This window comes from Triticum aestivum, chromosome 7B (genome assembly GCF_018294505.1).
Source record: "Triticum aestivum cultivar Chinese Spring chromosome 7B, IWGSC CS RefSeq v2.1, whole genome shotgun sequence".
NCBI classification, from domain to species: Eukaryota; Viridiplantae; Streptophyta; class Magnoliopsida; order Poales; family Poaceae; genus Triticum; species Triticum aestivum.
The window spans coordinates 249,432,109-249,453,547 of record NC_057813.1 but is presented as its reverse complement, the minus strand read 5'-3'; the positions used below and the strand labels follow the sequence as shown (position 1 = coordinate 249,453,547).

The 21,439-nt window shown below is 44.3% G+C and overlaps 1 protein-coding gene across 2 annotated transcripts; it reads left to right on the top strand.

Annotated features, from left to right (window-relative positions):
• Window positions 1-706: 706 nt before the first annotated feature.
• On the top strand, window positions 707-2,784 carry LOC123159954 (heat stress transcription factor B-2b). 2 transcript variants are annotated; one of them, XM_044577766.1, is made up of 2 exons: window positions 707-1,172; window positions 1,280-2,784. In XM_044577766.1, the coding sequence occupies exons 1-2, from the start codon at window positions 903-905 to the stop codon at window positions 2,132-2,134; spliced, it is 1,125 nt and encodes a 374-aa protein (XP_044433701.1). In that variant the 5' UTR covers window positions 707-902; the 3' UTR covers window positions 2,135-2,784. The 2 variants fall into 2 exon arrangements, with proteins under 2 accessions (XP_044433701.1, XP_044433700.1); XM_044577765.1 differs by having other exon boundaries at window positions 933-1,172; window positions 1,288-2,784.
• The last annotated feature ends 18,655 nt before the right edge of the window (window positions 2,785-21,439 follow it).

The following is a 21,439-nucleotide window of genomic DNA, read 5'->3' as shown; positions in this document are numbered from 1 at the left end:
GTACTAACTTCAAGGATTTGAAGGTGAGGATTTGTATCCGGCGGCTTCTACAACCTCAGAGTTTATTTCAGACTTCACTCAACTAATCAGCCAGGGAAAAAAATGTCGGCAAAAAAGCTAAACGACCGATCACACTTAGCACACCGTGCCAAAATATCTTCGCGATACGAGTCATATCTACTCCAGAATCTTCAAAACAATTCCGGGAAGAAAAATCTCGAGTAACTGGGAAATCGAAACAATAGATAATTTCCCAGGTACATTTTTTTACTGCAACGGACGTGATAGGGTAGCTCCGCGGATATTTGTGTACTAGTTTGATCCAACGGTTGCGTAGTGCCGCCCACCACAATACCATCCAACAGCTGGGATCTGCCTCGTGGAGGCGGGCCCAGCTCACACGAAACGTGTCCGGGATTCCTCCGTCCCGCCTTGAACCTTCCAGAATAAGCCATAGCAGGACAAAACTTCAAAAAATCCGCCGAAACTTCTCGCAGTTTCGGAGCCCCACCTACCGTCCCCTTCCCCGTCCCCACACCACCCACACCCCTCCAGATGCCGCTCTCTAGCCACCCGATCAGCCCGAGCGACCCCAATCCAAGGGTTGACGGCCGTCCACCCGCACGGCTCTCGACGCACCGCGCGCGGCCCGCCTGACTTGGCGTTCTCGGCACGAGTGGCGGGCGCGTCGCCCTCGGGTTTATAGCTTCCCCCTCCGCAACTGCCGCTGCCTCCCCTACTCCTCCGTTCCTTCGTCTCGTCGCGTTTCCGTCTCTAACTTCCTTGCTTCTCTCCACGCTACGCTATCCGGAACCTTCCGGAGGGTTGCTTTGCCACCCTCCCTTCCGTTCCGTCCAACGGCATCGTCGGCACAGATCTGCGCTGTCGGCGGCAGCGGCGCCATGGGCGAGCAGGCCGCGGCCGTTTCCTCCGGCGAGACGCCTGCTCCGGCGGAGGTGGGGACAGGGTTGGGGCAGAGGTCGCTGCCCACGCCGTTCCTGAACAAGACGTATCAGCTGGTGGACGACCCGGCGGTCGACGATGTCATCTCGTGGAGCGAGGACGGGTCGGCGTTCATCGTGTGGCGCCCCGCCGAGTTCGCGCGCGACCTCCTCCCCAAGTACTTCAAGCACAATAACTTCTCCAGCTTCGTGCGCCAGCTCAACACCTACGTAAGTGGGTGCTCGTCTTCCATTTCCGCGCAACTTGATCCGGACTAGTAGTACATTTTTGTTGGTGTCGCCGGAATGTCGAGGTGCTCAGGGGCGTGCTGGTGCAGGGATTTAGGAAGATTGTGCCGGACAGGTGGGAGTTCGCCAACGACTGCTTCCGTCGAGGAGAAAAGCGGCTGCTTTGTGACATACATCGGCGAAAGGTGACGCCGACGGTGGCGGCCACCGCCGCGGTCACGGTAGCTGCGGCGGCCGCGATTCCGGTAGCGCTGCCGGTGGCGAAGCGACAGGGCTCGCCGGTGCTTTCCGGCGATGAGCAGGTGCTGTCGTCGAGCTCGTCCCCTGAGCCCCCCTTTCTAAATCAGTACGCGCCGTCCTACTCCGGCTCAGGCGGCGTTGCCTCCGGCGATCTCGGGGAAGAGAACGAGCGGCTGCGGCGGGAGAACTCGCGGCTGACGCGGGAGCTCGGTCAGATGAAGAAGCTTTGCAATAACATTTTCGTCCTCATGTCCAAGTACACCGACGGCCAGCAGCCCGACGCCGCCAACGCGACCTCCGCCGCTGCCGACGTCGGGAATTGCTCTGGTGAGTCGGCAGAGACAACGGCGCTCCCACCTCCGCCGGTGCTCGAGCTCTTGCCTTCCTGCCCAAATGCTCCCACAGCTGCCGATTTGGGCTCGGAGGAAGAGGAGGAGAAGATGAGCGCTAGGCTCTTCGGCGTCTGCATCGGGCGGAAACGAATGCGTCACGACGGCGAGGACCCGACGAGCCGAGGAGCGGCGGCGGAGGTGAAGCCTGAGCCGATGGACGCGCAGCAGCCCTCCGGAATGGACGGTCACACGCCGGAGGTGCAAGCCTGGCCCATTTACCGGCCCAGACCCGTGTACCACCCCCTCCGCGCCTCCGACGGGTCAAACTGCTACAGCGGGAGTGACGACCACAACGGGTCCAACTCCAGGTGAGCTCAGCTTGAAAAAAGAAGAGGATAATAACTCCAGGTGAGCTGGGTTCAGGGTCGTGTACTGGTAGTACCGGAGTAGTTAAGTTAATTAAATGTAGTCTACTAATTCAGCACTAATTAAGTACTTCCTCCTTTCCGGTTTATAGGAGTTATCTCAAAATCTTAGTTTTTTTATTTTATAAGGCTCAATTTGATTGTTTTTCATCACATGTTCAGATTTCAAGGTGCATTAAATCATTGCATGCAAGTATTGAAAGAAAATTGACCAACGCATGTACTTTATGCATGCATGCATTGATAAACATAATTTTTTTTAGAAAAATAAAAACATTAATTAAGTGCTTTTGCAAACTACAAAAAGTATTCCATCACTCACCATCTATCTTGGTTGGTGAGATTTTTCAATTAAACCTTATAAGCGGGAAAGGAGTGAGTAGTAGTAGTAAGTCACATGTACGTAGAGAGAAAAGAAAGCAAATTGTATGTGGAATTCCAGTTTCTCCGTAAGTTTCTCGGCAAGTCCCCAGTATTTTATCATCTCCAAAGTACTATTTCTTCCGTTCTCAAATACTTATTTTTCTAGGCATTTTAAATGGACTCAATATACGGATGCATGTAGATATATTTTAAAGTATAAATTTATTTATTTTATGCCGTATGTAGTCACTTATTGAAATCTTTAAAAAGACAAGTATTTAGAAACGGAGAGAGTAGTTTTTTACATAAAACAAGCCAGAAAAATCAGAGCAGTGATGACAAGTTCGCTGATGTGATCTTCCGTTCAAAATGAGTATATCTTTTTGAGTACTCCCTCTGTAAACTAATATAAAAGTATTTAGATCACTATTTTAATGATTTAAAAGCTTTTATATTAATTTACGAAGGGAGTACTTGACAGCAAGGGAGTACTTGGCAGCATCACCTCGAATAAGATATTTTAGCATGTCCACTCGAGCTGGAGAGTTCCCATGTATGTAATACTTTCTCCGTTTTAAAATAGACGACTCTACTTTATATTATAGTTGATATAAAGTTGAATTATCTATTTTAAAACGAAGAAAGTACAACATGGAACATTAGTGGAACGTACGTGTACTGCTACGTTCCACAATGTAGTGCGTCCGTCGCTTTATTGTGGAACCGAGGAAGCAAAGCTTATTTCTCTCTATGTTCGGACGTGCAGGCTGGGAGCCTTAAATTCACATCGTATACGACGAATAAATGTGATTGCCTGGACTATCCGTCGTGTTATATTTAACACTTGGGCTATACACAACAACCCACCTCATGTAACGTCAAAAAAAAAAACCACTTCATGACGCATTCTTTCCTCTTTTTGCCGGACTCTCCTTTCACTCAATTTTCGCTGTAGCAGTACGTTTTTCGTCGAGCCTTCTTTGAACCAGGGTGACTCGCACCTCATCTTCACCGTGGGTTTACAGTGGCAAAGAATACTACAGGCAGAAAGCGAGAAATACCACTACAATAAGCGCTAAAGTTCCTCTTCCATATTCGACTTTTCCATTAACCACTGTGATTCGCTTGCATGATTAAGTTTTGAGAATTAAATGAGAAGGCCAAATTAAAGCACCATACAAGAGAAGCAAATTATATGATGCAAAAGTTAGATGTATTTTGTTTTAATTATAAAAAACATCATATTGAGTCGATTAACCCCTTTCTTCCACGTAAGCTCGTAAATAATGCAAGAGAGCCATGATGGCTTTTCTTCAATGGCAATCAATTAGTTGAAAGAAAGCCTAAGCAATACCACTCACAACTACCTAAAATGAAACATAAGCTCTATGAAGATACAAAATCTTATATAGAAAGAAAAGAATAAATTATTATTTTTAGAAAATAGACACTCTTAAATAACACCGCGAAAAAACTCTTAAATAGCATGTCCGAACGTGCATAGGACCTCGGACGCCACTACCCGTCGCACCGCGACGTCGCGGTTGCCGTCTCAATCACGATGAACGGTCGAGAAGCTCGGGCACGACTAGATGGAGTGGATGCTGATGCTAGATGTGAGGAGCATCTTCGCCCACGTGCTGACCTAGGGCCACCACCACCACCTACTGCTCTGAGGTGTTACAGTCGCCGCCATCGCTACTCGCTGCTTCGCGATGCCGCTATGGCCGCCACCACCATGACGAATGTCCGAGAAGTTATTCGTCATTTTATTATTGCTGCCAGATTATTTTCAATTCAACAACATCATACTCAAATTTCATATTCTATGGAAAATCATTTAATTTCAAGAAACACAAACTGGTCTAATCGACAACAATTGTTTTACCTCCACACATCAAATTTCATATTCGTCGGCCACCGCCTTCGTGGAAGCTCCTGCGACACATCAATAGCGGAAGGACTCAGTGTGGAGGAGCCGAATCGAGCGGGTGCTGCAGGTCAGACGACTTTAAATCATCGCGCCTCCTTCCCTCCCGATCCTCGAGCTGCCATGGTGTAAACACACGTCACTATCGAGGGCCGGGGTCGCTCGTCGTCGCATCTGTCACGAGGAATGGCCGAGAAGCTCGGGCACGGCTGAATGGACCGGATCTAGACACCAGCTATGAGGACCATCTCCATTCACGCGCTGGCCTGGGACCGCAACCTCCACCTATCGCCCCGAGATGTTGCTGCCACCATCGCCACCCACTGCTTCATGATGCCTCTATGGCCACCGCCACCTTGAGGATTGTTTGACAAGCCATTCTTCATTTTGTTATTGCTCGCCAAATTATTTTTAGTTTAACAAATGTCATACTCAAATTTTATATTCTTTAGAGAAATTTCAAGAAACAAATAGAGGCCTAATCGACAACAATTCTATTACCATTGTCGTGGAATTGTCACGACAGATGCCCAAGCATGAGGACTTAGGTGTGGAGCCATCGCAACGTAGTTTGCTTGAAGGGGTTAAACGGGACAAAGGACACAGAGAGTTTTACCCATGTTCGGCCCCTCTCAATGAGGTAAAGGCCTACTCCTGCTTTAGGTTGTATTGCTTGACTTCGATTACCAGGGAGCGAATACGCTTGACCTAGTTCTCGACTTGTTGTTTCTTGACTTAACCCTCCGTTGGGTCACCCCTTTATATACACATGTTGATGCCCAGCGGCTTACAGAGTCCCGGTCGGCTCATACACAACGTGTCCGGCTCGGTGACCAAACTAAATTTTCCTTAACATACAGGTTAAACATATGGCGGTTTATACCCGTGGGCCTCAAGTCGCCTCCGGGTCTTGGGCCTTCAGTAAGCTTGCTTCATGAACCGACATCTTCAGCATCTTCTTGGGCCTTCTCATTATGAACCGCCAGTGGTATGACCCGACCCCTCCTGGGCAGGTCATACCCAATAGTTATATCCTCAACATTAGGCCCAGGTTCATGTGAACTTGTTCATATTAATCTTTAATACTTGACTTAGAAAAAAAATCCTTCATTGTCAATCCTTGTGAAATCTTATAAGCCGCCATGACGTCAGCTCACAGAATTGTGCTAACCCGCCGTGACGTCATCTCGCATTATTATCGCATGAGGCCCAAAACATCTCGGTATATCTTCACTTTTAATGAACCTCCCGAAAATGGAGGCATCTGTGCTATCACATAATCATTTTCAGCCTCCTTGATTCCCGAGCATGCCATCTATCCACTGCCTTATAAATAGGGACAGGGGTCCTTTTCATTTTTTCCCTTGCCTCCTCGTCTTCATCCTCTTCCTTGCAACGCCACATGCGCCCGAGCTCCGTCGCCGTCGACCTCGCGAACTGCCTCTACCCCGACCGCTGCATCGACCTGAACGCACCAGAGCTCCGCCGCACGCCTCCTTTGTCCAATAGCCCTAGTAAGTTCTCCTTGTTTCTCAAAGCATATCTCCATTAGGGTTTGCTCAAGTTCATCGGAGTCCATCCCCATTCTTCCCCGTTCCTCCTTAGATCATGTAGTTTTAGATCTGAACATGATACCAAACTTGTGCGGTGGCAGTTTAGCACTCGTTTTTCATATCTGAATACCTGCCCTCCATAGGGGATCTCATCTGAGCACATGAACTATCCTGCTGCCGCCAGGTTTAGAATTTTTCTTCATTATCTGAACTGCTGTAGATCCAAAATTATAACACCGATATGTGAAAATTGTTTGTCCAACACTTAGCAATCCTTCACTCATAGATCTGAAAACTGATAGCTGTGTGGGCATCTTAACTGATAAACCATAACCCGCCAGGTACCATTAGTCCCCTCTTAAGCCGCCAATAGATTGCTCTGCATAACCCAACACTATCCTCCGGCTTAACACACTGCATGTTTGTAGTTCTTACCTTTGAACCAATGACCGGCTTAACATCATAATCTTAAACCGGCAATATTTTCTTTTCAGACCTTCATCATCAACAATGACTAAGACCTTCACTTCATGCAACTGGGTAGCATCCCGGGTTACCGAGGAAGACATGAACAATTTTGTTCAGACTGGCGTCTTATCCAAAAAAGATGACGTCCACTGGAGGGTCCTAGGCACTGAAAATCCTCCTGAGCCCAAGGAAGGCGAAGTAATTGTTTTTACTGATCAGATGATCTGGGGGTTTACCCCGCCCGGTTCAAAAATCTTCTGAGACATGCTACACTTTTTTCAGCTTCATCCTCAAGATATTGGGCCCAATTCTGTCTCCAACATCTGCAACTTCCAAGTTTTTTGCGAAGCTTATCTTCAACAAGAGCCCACTGTCGAACTGTTCAGGGAATTCTATTACTTGAACCGACAGACTGAATTCACAGATTGGCCCAGCTTGGAGCTAGGCGGAGTTTCCATTCAGAAGCGGAAAGAAGCCACCTTCCCATATGCCAAGCTGCCCAGTCATCCTAAGGACTAGAACTAGACTTGGTTTTATTGCCAAGATACATCTCCAGAGGGTGAAAATCCCATGCCGGGTTACCGTGAACACCATCTTAGCAACAAACATCCACTCCCAGAGCGGATTAGAACAAAGGAATGGGCCAAATATGCGCCCATTTTTTCAAAGATTAGAGCCTTCATGGCTAACGACTTAACCGGCATCGACCTTGTTCGATGTTAGGTCGCCTGGAGAATTCTGCCCTTAAGCCGCCGCCCCGGCTTAATGTGCGAGTACACTGGTAACTTAAAAGATCCACAGCGCCACTACGAGATCCAATTGACGGATGAAGATATCAATGACGCGACCAAGGCTTTATTGAATGAGAGCTTGGCAGATTGCAGTGATAACCCGCAAGTATACGGGATAGTTGTAGCCTCTTTCGATAAGTAAGAGTGTCGAACCCAATGAGGAGCTAAAGGTAGAACAAATACTCTCTCAAGTCCTATCAGCCACTGATACGACTCTACGCACGCTTGACGTTCGCTTTACCTAGAACAAGTATGAAACTAAAGTACTTTGTAGGTGTGATAGGATAGGCTTGCAAGATAATAAAGAGCACGTAAATATAAACTAGGGGCTGTTTAGATAAAGATGCAATAAAGTAAATATAGCGAGTGTGGAAAAGTGGTGGTAGGAGTTGTGGAAGTGTCCCTAAGCAATTGACTACGTTACTAGACCGATAGCAAGTTTTATGTGGGAGAGGCCACTGCTAGCATGTCATCCCTGACTTGGAATTCTATGCACTTCTGATTGGAACTATTAGCAAGCAGTCCGCAACTACTAACGTTCATTAAGGTAAAACCCAACCATAGCATTAAGATATATTGGTCCCCCTTCAACCCCGTACGCAACAATCCCCTTACTCAAGTTTAAGCTTCTGTCACTCTAGCAACCCACTATAAGCGAATCATGAACGTATTGCAACACCCTACAGCAGGAATCCCTCACGCTTGCGCGACACAGAAGGCACAATAGGACAGCAACATAACCACAAGCAAATTAAACCAATCATAGCAATTCATCAACCACCAATAGGACAATGAAAATCTACTCAGACATCATAGGCTGACAACACATCATTGGAAAATAATATGAAGCATAAAGCACCATGTTCAAGTAGAGGGTACAACGGGTTGCGGGAGAGTGGACTGCTGAATATAGAAGGGGGAAGGTGATGGAGATGTTTGTGAAGATGATGGTGGTGTTGGTGAAGATCGCGGTGATGACGATGGCCCCCGGCGGTGTTCCGGCGCCACCGGAAGCAAGGGGGAGAGAGCCCCCCTTCTTATTCTTCTTCCTTGACCTCCTCCCTAGATGGGAGAAGGGTTTCCCATCTAGTCCTCGTCTCCCATGGCGTGGGAGGGGCGAGAGCCCCTCCGAGATTGGATCTATCTCTCTGTTTCTGCGTTCTGGAATCCTGCCCTGGCACCGTTTCCTTTATATCTGGAGATCCGTAACTCCGATTGGATTGAAACCTTCGCCCAGACCGTTTTCCAAAAATTAGCTTTCTTGCGGCCAAAGAAGGGCATCAACCGCCTTACGGGTGGCCCACGAGATAGGGGGTGCGCCCCCTGGAGTGGTGGCGTGGGCCACTCTCGTGGCCACCTCGAGCATCGTTTCACGTTGATTCTTCCTCCCAAAAATTACAAATATTCCAAAATAATTCTCCGTCCGTTTTTATCTCGTTTGGACTCCGTTTGATATTGGGTTTCCGCAAAACATAAAACATGCAACAAACATGAACTGGCACTGGGCACTGGATCAATATGTTAGTCCCAAAAAATAGCATAAAAAGTTGCCAAAAGTATATGAAAGTTGAATAATATTGGCATGGAACAATCAAAAATTATAGATACGACGGAGACGTATCAGCATCCCCAAGCTTAATTCCTGCTCATCCTCGAGTAGGCAAATGATAAAAAAAGATAGTTTTTGATGTGGAATGCTACCTAGCATAATCTTGATCATATGTCTAATCATGGCATGAATATTAAGACACGAGTGATTCAAAGCAATAGTCTATCATTTGACATAAAAACAATAATACTTCGAGCGTACCAATAAAGCAATCATGTCTTTTCAAAACAACATGGCCAAAGAAAGTTATCCCTACAAAATCATATAGTCTGGCTATTGCTCTATCTTCATCACACAAAGTATTTAATCATGCACAACCCCGATGACAAGCCAAACAATTGTTTCATACTTTAGTAATCTCAAACTTTTTCAACTTTCACGCAATACATGAGCGTGAGCCATGGATATAGCACTATAGGTGGAATAGAAAATGATGGTGGGGGTTATGTGGAGAAGACAAAAAGGGAGAAAGTCTCACATCGACTAGGCGTATCAACGGGCTATGGAGATGCCCATCAATAGATATCAATGTGAGTGAGTAGGGATTGCCATGCAACGGATGCACTAGAGCTATAAGTGTATGAAAGCTCAAACTGAAAACTAAGTGGGTGTGCATCCAACTTGCTTGCTCATGAAGACCTCGGGCATTTGAGGAAGCCCATCATCGGAATATACAAGCCAAGTTCTATAATGAAAATTCCCACTAGTATATGAAAGTGAAAGCATAGGAGACTCTCTCTATGAAGAACATGGTGCTACTCTGAAGCACAAGTGTGGTAAAAGGATAGTAACATTGCCCCTTCTCTCTTTTTCTCTCATTTTCATTTTTTATTTTATTTTTTCTTTTTCTTTTTTCCTTTTTGGTGGGCTTCTTTGGCCTCTTTTTTATTTGGGCTTCTTTGGCCTCTTTTATTTTTCATAAAGTCCGGAGTCTCATCCCGACTTGTGGGGGAATCATAGTCTCCTTCATCCTTTCCTCACTCAGGCAATGCTCTAATAATGATGATCATTACACTTTTATTTACTTACAACTCAATATCTAGAACAAATATATGACTCTATATGAATGCCTCCGGCGGTATACCGGGATGTGCAATGATCTAGCGTAGCAATGACATAAAAAAAAGGACAAGCCATGAAAACATCATGCTAGCTATCTTACGATCATGCAAAGCAATATGACAATGAATGCTCAAATCATGTATATGATGATGATGAAAGTTGCATGGCAATATATCTCGGAATGGCTATGGAAATGCCATGATAGGTAGGTATTGTGGCTGTTTTGAGGAAGATATAAGGAGGCTTATGTGTGATAGAGCGTATCGTATCACGGGGTTTGGATGCACCAGCGAAGTTTGCACCAACTCTCGAGGTGATAAAGGGCAATGCACGGTACCGAAGAGGCTAGCAATGATGGAAGGGTGAGAGTGCGTATAATCCATGGACTCAACATTAGTCATAAAGAACTCATATACTTATTGCAAAAATCTACAAGCCATTGAAAACAAATTACTACGCGCATGCTCCTAGGGGGATAGATTGGTAGGAAAAGACCATCGCTCGTCCCCGACCGCCACTCATAAGGAAGACAGTCAATAAATAAAATTGTGCTCCAACTTCATCACAAAGTGGTTCACCATACGTGCATGCTACGGGAATCACAAACCTCAACACAAGTATTTATACTAATCCACAACCACCCACTAGCATGACTCTAATATCACTACCTTTATATCGCAAAACTATTGCAAGGAATTAAACATATCATATTCAGCGATCTACAAGTTTATGTAGGATTTTATGACTAACCATGTGAATGACCATCCTGCCATCTCTCTAAATAGATATAAGTGAAGCAAGAGAGTTTAATTCTTTCAACAAACGATATGCCCATGCTCTAAGAAATATAAGTGAAGCAAAAGAGCATTCTACAAATGGCAGTTTTCTATGTAAAGGGAAACAGGCAATCCAAACATCAAATGATATAAGTGAAGCACGTGAAGCATTCTATAAAGCCATACTCAAAAGATTTAAGTGAAGTGCAATGAGAATTCTATAAATCAACCAAGGAATATCTCATACCAGCATGGTGCATAAAAGAAAAGTGAAAACTAAATGCAAAAGACGCTCCAAGACTTGCACATAATGCATGAACGAAACGAATTCGAAAACATACCGATACATGTTGAAGAAAGAGGGGATGCCTTCCGGGGCATCCCCAAGCTTAGACGCTTGAGTCTCCTTGAATATTTACTTGGGGTGCCTCGGGCATCCCCAAGCTTGAGCTCTTGCCTCTATTCCTTTTCCTCATATTGAGACATCCTCGATTAGATACTACATCCACACAAAACTTCAACAGAAAACTCGGTAAGATCCGTTAGTATAATAAAGCAAATCACCACTCTAAGTACTGTAGCAAACCAATTCATATTTTGTTTTTGCATTGTGTCTACTGTAACATAACTTTTCCATGGCTTAATCCACTGATATAAATTGATAGATTCATCAAAATAAGCAAACTATGCATCAAAAACAGAATCTGTCAAAAACAGAACAGCCTGTAGCAATCTGAACATACACCATACTTGTGGTACCCCAAAAATTCTATAAAAATTAGGAAAAATAAAAAAGTTTTATAGAAAGACATTTCAAAAGGAATCAGAACCAATTGACGTTCCAGTTAAAAATGTAAAATCGCGCACTACAGCCAAAGTTTCTGTCCTACACCGTACAAACCAACAAGCATTGTAAACACCCTAAAGGAAAACCTTAGCACATTATTTTTATAATACAATGGAATTATACAAGGGGATAATTATTTTTGATGAAAATTTTCTGTAATTAAGATTCACAAAGTTTCCATGAGGATGAACAAAGTTCAAGGAGCTCCCCCACTTCAACAATGCTTGTCTTTCTCACTTTCACTTTCCTTTTTGAAAAGTTTTCTGTTCCCCTCTTTATTTTTTTGTTTTTAAACTATATAAAAGCACTCAACAGAAATAAATGACTCTCTAAAACTTCCGGGTTGTCTCCCTGGTAGTGCTTTCTTTAAAGCCATTAAGCTAGGCATATAGTGCTCAAGTAATGAATCCACCCGGATCCCAAGGTATATCAAAGCCAATTTTAATTAACAATGATTTGTAATTTAGTAGTGAGCACAAAGTAACATATATCATGCAATGACGAAGTCTAACCCTCTTCCTATGCATCGGCATGTCATAAAAGAACAATTCATGCACACATAGTAAAGGCCAATGCACAGTATAAACAGTTTCTTGCAATTCTATCATATTGGAAACATAAAGAGGCAGAGATAGAGTTCCTCTCTCATAATAATTGCAAGTAGGAGCAGCAAGCACATGCATATTACATTCATCAAAATTATCATGTGCAATGGTAAAAGGCTACCCATCAATATAATCCTTAATAAGCACAAACTTCTCTGATATAGTGTAGTTTGGAGAATTCAAAAAGATAATAGGACTATCATGCGTGGGTGCAATAGCAACAATTTCATGTTTAACATAAGGAACTATAGCAAGTTCATCTCCATAAGCATAATTCATATTGGCATCTTGGCCACAAGCATAACAAGCATCATCAAAAAGGGATATTTCGAACAAATTCAAGGGATCATAGCAATCATCATAGCAATCATCCTTCGGTAAGCACGAAGGGGAATTAAATAATGTATGAGTTGGAGGGTTACTCTCATTAGAAGGTGGGCACGGGTAGCTAATCCTCTCTTCCTCCTTTTGTTCTTCGCTCTGCTCATCATCTTTTTCATCCAATGAGCTCACTGTTTCATCAATTTCTTCTTCCATAGCTTCCTGCAAAATATTAGTCTCTTCTTGGACAGCGGAGAAGTCCTCAATATATGGTTTAACATAGGAATTAGAAGCATAATTATCATAACAATATTGAAATATGGCAAAATTTTCAGATTTGTAAAGAGTAGCATCATACTTTTCAATCAAAGAGGCAATCTCATAAGCACCTTCAAAAGCAACAAATTCTTCAATTTGTTGAACATCATAGTAATTGTAAACACCCTTAGCATACGAAGATACGATTCCATTATCACTAAACAAGCATTGATAGGGTAGGTGTTTCTTAGGGTCTTCAGAACAACAAGTAAACTCATATATTTCACATAAATTCCAAGCATAGCATTGCAAACGTTGAATTTGATCCCATAATAGTTTCCCTTTTCCAGATATACGGTGTCGCACAAAACAAGCATGCTGATCTAAAGATTTGCCCTCAACTAAACTAGTGGGGGTTTCAGCACGAGCACAAAGGGATCGAAGATGATCCAAGTAAAAAGCTTCAAGAGTGTGATAGATTTTGAGTGGTTCTTCAACCACTAGTTCAGTAGGTACAACTATTTTTTTTGGTATTTTGCATTTCCCACCCATAGTTAAAGATAGAAAACAACTAAGGACAGCAAATAAAAATTACTTAGTGATAAAACAAACAAGCACACACGAGAATATTCACCCCACGTTATGACTCCATGGCAACGGCGCCAGAAAAAGGTCTTGATAACCCGCAAGTATACGGGATAGTTGTATCCTCTTTCAATAAGTAAGAGTTTCGAAACCAACGAGGAGCTAAAGGTAGAACAAATACTATCTCAAGTCCTATCGGCCACTGATACGACTCTACGCACGCTTGACGTTCGCTTTACCTAGAACAAGTATGAAACTAGAAGTACTTTGTAGGTGTCATAGGATAGGGTTGCAAGATAATAAAGAGCACGTAAATATAAACTAGGGGCTGTTTAGATAAAGATGCAATAAAGTAAATATAGCGATTGTGGAAAAGTGGTGGTAGGAGTTGTGGAAGTGTCCCTAAGCAATCGACTACGTTACTAGACCGATAGCAAGTTTTATGTGGGAGAGGCCACTGCTAGCATGTCATCCCTGGCTTGGAATTCTATGCACTTATGATTGGAACTATTAGCAAGCAGTCCGCAGCTACTAACGTTCATTAAGGTAAAACCCAACCATAGCATTAAGATATATTGGTCCCCCTTCAATCCCGTACGCAACAATCCCCTTACTCGGGTTTAAGCTTCTGTCACTCTAGCAACCCACTATAAGCGAATCATGAACCTATTGCAATACCCTACAGCGGGAATCCCTCACGCTTGCGCGACACAGAGGGCACAATAGGAAAGCAACATAACCATAAGCAAATTAAACCAATCATAGCAATTCATCAACCACCAATAGGACAACGAAAATCTACTCAGACATCATAGGCTGACAACACATCATTGGAAAATAATATGAAGCATAAAGCACCATGTTCAAGTAGAGGGTACAACGGGTTGCAGGAGAGTGGACTGCTGAATATAGAAGAGGGAAGGTGATGGAGATGTTTGTGAAGATGATGGTGGTGTTGGTGAAGATCGCGGTGATGACGATGGCCCCCGACGGCGTTCCGGCGCCACCGGAAGCAAGGGGGAGAGAGCCCCCTTCTTATTCTTCTTCCTTGACCTCCTCCCTAGATGGGAGAAGGGTTTCCCATCTGGTCCTCGTCTCCCATGGCGTGGGAGGGGCGAGAGCCCCTCCGAGATTGGATCTATCTCTCTGTTTCTGCGTTCTGGAATCCTGCCCTGGCACCGTTTCCTTTATATCTGGAGATCCGTAACTCCGATTGGATTGCCTAGACCGTTTTCCAAAAATTACCTTTCTTGCGGCCAAAGAAGGGCAACAACCGCCTTACGGGTGGCCCACGAGATAGGGGGGTGCGCCCCCCTGGAGTGGTGGCGTGGGCCACTCTCGTGGCCACCTCGAGCATCGTTTCACGTTGATTCTTCCTCCCCAAAATTACAAATATTCCAAAATAATTCTCCATCCGTTTTTATCCCGTTTGGACTCCGTTTGATATTGGGTTTCTGCGAAACATAAAACATGCAACAAACATGAACTGGCACTGGGCACTGGATCAATATGTTAGTCCCAAAAAATAGTATAAAAAGTTGCCAAAAGTATATGAAAGTTGAATAATATTGGCATGGAACAACAAAAATTTATAGATACGACGGAGATGTATCATGCAGCAAAGCCGGACTCAATCCTTTCTGCACTCCCAATAAGCCGCCAGTTGTAAGTTTTACATATAATTTTTCAGTTGAATCATGTTTTCATTAACACTACACTCTTATAATCATCTGACTTCCACATGCCGATTCCATTTTTGGAAGAAGATGCTGCAGGACAAGCCGGCCAAGAAGACCCAGACAAAGACCAAGGCTAATAAAAAAGCCTGCCAAGAAGAAGACTGACCCCTCTGAGTTACTTAACTTGGATGACGATGATGAGTCAGAGGTAGAACTTGATTCTCTTGGCTCATTTTTTGTACATCTCATTGACAACGACTATTATCAGGATGACACGGAAGCCAGCCGTGCGGGTGATTAAGAGGTAATTGTTCTTTCCTCCGGCTCAGAACCTTTGCCAAAACAGAAATCTTGACAAGCAAGCCGGAAAGTAAGGTTTTCTCATCCTTTAGCTTATTTGGATCCCAACTTTATTTTGAAGAAGCAACAACATGAAGTTCGCCGCACAACCCGGAATAGCGGAGGCGGGATCCTTTCCTCCGGCTTACCAAACACACCAGCTCCCCGCAAGCGTCGGCCAGAGGTTTCACCAATTTCTGACTTAACTTATCCCAAGGCTGGTCTTTTTTGACAACCTCTTAATCCTTCCGACTCAAATTACTAGGGAACATCTCATTCCTCCTCTGACGACTCAATGGGGACTCACGTCCTAGTCTTCAAGACTGTGCCTGGGTAAGAATGTTAAATCTCTTCTTTCAATCATGTATTCAATTGTTGTGTTAACCTCGTCTTGTGCTTCCTTCATAGAGCTATGGCAAAGCCCAACAAAAAATTGATGGTGACAAAAGCAACTGAAAACCCTTCTGAATCGGAGAAGCAGTTAACAGAAACTTCCCTCCATGCCACTAAGGCCACAGTTGATGAGCCACCACTGGAAGAGCACAACGTCACCATAGATCATATGGACATTGACCTAGCCACCACCAAGCCGCCCAGTCCCATCAAGCCTACTGAAGCAAAGGCTGATGATGTTATCATTATTGGGCTTGGTTATACAGCACCAGGCCAACCCACTGTCTTGTCAAAACACGGTGCCAAAGAAGAAATAGCTGCCGCTAACAAAGGCAACTGGTCAGTAAACTTAGAGAGCTATGCTCACTATAGCGCTCAAGAGATCCACTCTGGGTATCTGAATCGCCTGCACACAAGCCGTGACTTTGAAGACGGCTTACTAAATCTCATGAAGGAACGTTTCGAGGTAAACTTCTAGCCTTCTTCATATAAATATACTTTTATCCGCCACCAAGTGTACTGGATATGATAGAATTGAATGTACTATAGACTTTAGATAGCCTTGTAGATCAAATCAAGTAGCCCCCAAGGACCGGCTTAAACTTTCAAGATAAGTCGGGACTTCAAATAGTAATGCTTCAACTATGCACTTGTAGCCCCCAAGGGCCAGCTTAAACTATCAAGATCAACCGGGTCTCATTACCATAGTTGTCAATAAAATCCAAGTATATAGCCCCCATGAATCGGCTATAGTCACAATAGTGTAGCCGGGTCATCATAAAATGGTCTTCAAAAAAGAGCAATGTGCATTAGCCCCCAAGTGCCAAGTGAAATACTTGTATTGTGCTTGGGTCTTTTAAATAAGATGGTTGTAACACCGTCTGTTGTTTGCATACTACAGGCTGAACTCAATGTGAAAGAATCCCAAGTCGCCGATCTTCAAGAAAATATTAAGTCTCAACAATCCGAAACTTCCAAGGCCAAAGCAGAATCGAGCATTGCCTTGGCAGAGATGGAGAAGTTGAAAAAGGACTTCAAGGCTGACCAGGCAGGTTGGGAGACTAAGAAACAGCTCTGTTGAAGAGAGCAGAAGAAGCAGAAACAACCGTTAAGCCAGTGGCTGAAGAGCTTTCCGGCTTAAAACATCAAATAAATACCATGACAGCTGCCATCTTTGGTAATTAACTTTATCTCAATTTGTTAGCAGCAATGCATTGTAATAATCATTCATCTGGCTTATAGATGTACTTGGTAATGCAAGCTCCAGAATGGCCCATCTTGGTGCAGATATGTGCATGAAGCTGAAAGCCGCCTATACTATGATAGAGCAATTGTATACTGGCGTGCAACGAGCTATCTCTGCAGCTTCTCATAAGAAACAACCACCAACCCTCATCAAAGACACACTGGAAAAGATGTCTGTGCTGCCTCAAAGGGTTGAGGATCTAAAGCGATCAGCCGCTAGAGCCGGTGCAATCACTATGCTAACCCGGGCCAAGGCATGGCAAGCAGATCTTGAACCAGAAGACTTGGCCAATGGCTGCCCCAATGTAAAGGAAGACAGGTCTCCCTACAGTGCTGAGGACTTTGCTGCAATAGCAAGAGAAATGCACCCTTTAGCAAGCAAACTAGCTGAAGACACCGACCTGTCCCATTATTAGGCGGTTTATGATGCTGACAACAAGGTTAAAGCGCCGGTTCATGAATCCCAGGAGCTTATTCCTCCAATTCGTAAGCACACTTTTGCCCCTGATATTGACCCATCAACACTTATTGATGATGAAGCTGTATTCAAAGCTTTCACAGGGATCAATTGGGCCACCTCTGACTTCCAGCCAATGGGTGAAGAGGAAGAAGATGAACCGGTGCAAGATGACCCGAAATCCTCTACCCGCCAAGGTCAAGACCATTAATCCAAAGGACGGCTTAGCATCTGCTAGTTTTACTTTATGCATCAAAACACTTTATTCTTTTGGACCATCCGATGCCTTGCAATGGGCTAGCTTGAAAACAATGATCTGCCATGCCATCGCGCATGTTGATTTGCATAACACTTATGAGCCGTTTGATCTTATCTGATGATCCACTGTTTATGCTCATAATCATTGTCAACTGTGCTGATCATGTTGTCATAAACCCTGCACACAAACAACGAACAAGTGCCTTGGCGGTTTACCCCAAGGCAGGTCATAATACCCCATATGAAAGCCACTGGTGACTGCATCGTCCATAACCAGGGCCGGTTTATCAAAACCTCATATAATCATAACAAAATAAATATCATACATGTGATACTTATGCATATTGCCGGCTTACCATGCCACATGCAGTAAGGGTAACAACCCAGACTCAGAGCGCAGCGCTCTGTGCAATTTATTCATACTGCCAGCTTACAATGCCATAAACAACAAAGGGTAACATCCCTAAAATCTTTAGAGTACAAAACTCAAAACATATGATCATCATACACTGGCGACTTAACATCCAAAGCCAGGCCGGGTTAGCAAAACACCAGATATTTTCAAATATGAATCGTAAAGATCAAGGCAACATGGCCCGAATCAACTTTCAAACATATATAATATGGTACAAGCAGAAATCACCAAAAAAGATTCAAAGTCAATATAAACCAGAAAAACAAGGCATTCAAAGGTTGCCGAGCCTCAACATCAAGTGCTATTCAAGGGCTGCATAGCCACTGAGTTACTCCTTAATTCAAACGTATAAGCCGGGCCTCACATGACCAATCGTTGTTTTAACTTTGACAAGTTCAGGGTCTTTATAAGATTGACTGTCAAGAGTACCGCGAGTCATTCCAGATTACCTGGTTGGAGTGGCAAGCATACAAAGGCAGGATAACCTGGATTTTTGGTGAATGCACCTAGTGTCCATTCCTATTACGAGGGACAAAAAAGCTCTGTTCATTTAACAAGGATCCCCCAAGTAATATTTCGATCCAGTCGTACAAGTTGGACCAGTAGGGTAGTCATAGCTATGCTCAATGAGAAGGAAGCCCCGAAGTAATTTGTAATCAAGGCGTACGAGCCGGATCAAAAGGGTAATCATAGTTATGCTCAATGAGCAGGGAGCCCCCAAGTGACCTTATGAAGTGACAATAAAGACTCAGATTCCCAGAAATGAAATGACAGAGGCCCCGAATTATCAGGGATGTCAGCTTTATTATACTAATCATAATATATACATTGGTAAAAGTATGTACATCACAAGAGCCCGTGGCTCAGGTGTAATAAGGCCGAAGATGAGCAATATTCCACGGCCGACGGGTCTCCTCCTCCGACGTGCGTGAGTCCTTGTGGTCTCGAACATCGAGAAGGTAGTATGACCCATTGTTCATATTTTTGCTGACCACAAAAGGTCCTTCCCAAGGTGGGGATAACTTGTGCATGTCATTTTGATCTTGGATGAGCCGGAGCACCAAATCTCCTTCTTGAAAGGTCCTGGATTTAACCCAGCTGTGATAACGATGCAGATCTTGCTGGTAAATCACCGAACGAGCCGCTGCAAGGCCGCGCTCCTCATCCAAAAGGTCAATAGCATCCTGACGTGTTTTCTCATTATCAGCTTCAACATAAGCCGCACACAGGGCGAGTTGTGACATATGTCACTAGGGAGAACCGCCTCTGCTCCGTAAACCATGAAGAAAGGCGTGTAACCCATAGATCTATTGGGATGGTATTGATACTCAAAAGCACTAAGGGAAATTCTTCCACCCAACAACTCGATGTCCTCTGCAAGGGGACCATAAGCCAGCGTTTGATACCTCTCAAGATTTCTTGATTGTCTCTTTCAGCTTGACCATTAGACTAGGGGTGAGCCACTAACGACACATCAAGTCGGATATGCTCTTGTTGACATAATTCTTTCATTGTACCCTTAGACAGATTAGTACCATTATCAGTAATGATACTATGAGGGTATCCAAAACAAAAGATCACCTTTTTGATGAATTGAACAGTCGTTGCTGCATCACAATTGCTGACCAACTCAACTTGAACCCACTTTGTAAACTTGTCAACAGCTACCAGGAGATGAGTCTTTTTGTCCTTGGACCTTTTAAAAGGCCCAACCATATCCAGCCCCCAGACTGCAAACGCCAAGTAATTGGAATCATCCTTAATTCTTGAGCCGCACATGAGCTCATCTTGAAAATTTCTGACACCCATCACATTTACTGACCAAATCTTTTGCATCGGCATGAGCCGCCAGCCAATAAAACCCATGACAAAAAGCTTTAGCAACTAGAGATTTAGAGCCGGCATGATGGTCGCAATCTCCTTCATGAATCTTCCTTAGAATTTCACGGCCCTCCTCAGGAGAAATGCATCGTTGAAACACCCCTGTAACACTGCATCTGTGTAGCTCACCATTGACAATAGTCATTGACTTAGACCTCCGGGTTATTTGCCTGGCCAAGGTCTCATCCTTAGGTAACTCACCTTGGGTCATATAAGAAAAATATGGAATATTCCAATCTAACATGGAGAGCCGCCACCAATTGTGCCTCCGGGTCAGGAATTGCAAGATCTTCATCCCTAGGCAATTTAACTGATGGTTTCTGCAAAACAACGAGGAGAACATTATGGGGTACCGGCTTACGCTGAGATCCCAGCCGGCTTAAAGCATCAACAGCTTCATTTTTCCTGTGATCAACATGCTCCACTTGATAACCTTTGAAATGACCAGCAATAGTATTAACCTCTCGGCACTAAGCCGCCATGAGTGGATCCTTTGAATCCCAAGTTCCTAACACCTGAGCCACCAAGTCTGAGTCACCAAAACACCTCACCCGGCTTAGATTCATCTCTTTAGCCATCCGAAGACCATGGAGTAAGGCTTCATTCTCAGCTGGACTGTTAGTACATGGGAACATCAACCTTAAAACATAACAAAATTTATCACCTCGCGGGGAAGTCAATATAATTCCAGCCCCCGAGCCTTCCAATTGCCTGGATCCATCAAAATGAATAGTCCAATATGTGCTATCCGGATTATCCTCAGGCATCTGCAATTCCGTCCAGTCATTGATGAAATCTACAAGTGCTTGAGACTTTATAGCCGTCCGAGGCATATACTTCAAGCCATGGGGTCCAAGCTCAATGGCGCACTTAGCTACCCGACCTGTGGCTTCTCTGTTTTGAATAATATCCCCCAAGGGAGCAGAACTAACCACAGTGATGGGATGTCCAAGTAAATATTGTTTAACCTTACGGCTAGCCATGAACACGCCATAAACCAATTTCTGCCAATGTGGGTATCTCTGCTTAGACTCAATGAGCACCTCAGTGACATAATAAACCGGCCTTTGAACCGGTTACTCCTTGCCTGACTCTTTCCTTTCAACCACAACTGCCACACTGACAGCTCTGTTGTTTGCAGCCACATATAAAAGCAAGGGCTCCTTCTCAATAGGAGCTGCAAGAACCGGCGGTCCAGCCAGATGTCTCTTAAGTGCCTCAAACGCCTCATTAGCAGCATAACTCCAGACAAAGTTATCTGTCTTCTTCATCATTTGATACAAAGGGATAGCCTTCTCTCCCAGGCGGCTTATAAACCGGCTCAAAGCTGCAATACGACCCACCAACCCCTGGACGTCATTGATACATGCCGACTTAGCCAAGGAAGTGATAGCCTTGATTTTCTCCAGGTTAGCTT

What these genes read in the sequence shown, in the direction of transcription:
- LOC123159954 (XM_044577766.1), top strand. Translation starts at nt 903, where the DNA reads ATGGGCGAGCAGGCCGCGGCCGTTTCCTCCGGCGAGACGCCTGCTCCG. An exon ending in TGCGCCAGCTCAACACCTAC is followed by an intron (nt 1,173 to 1,279) that starts GTAAGTGGGTGC and finishes GTGCTGGTGCAG; the next exon opens with GGATTTAGGAAGATTGTGCC.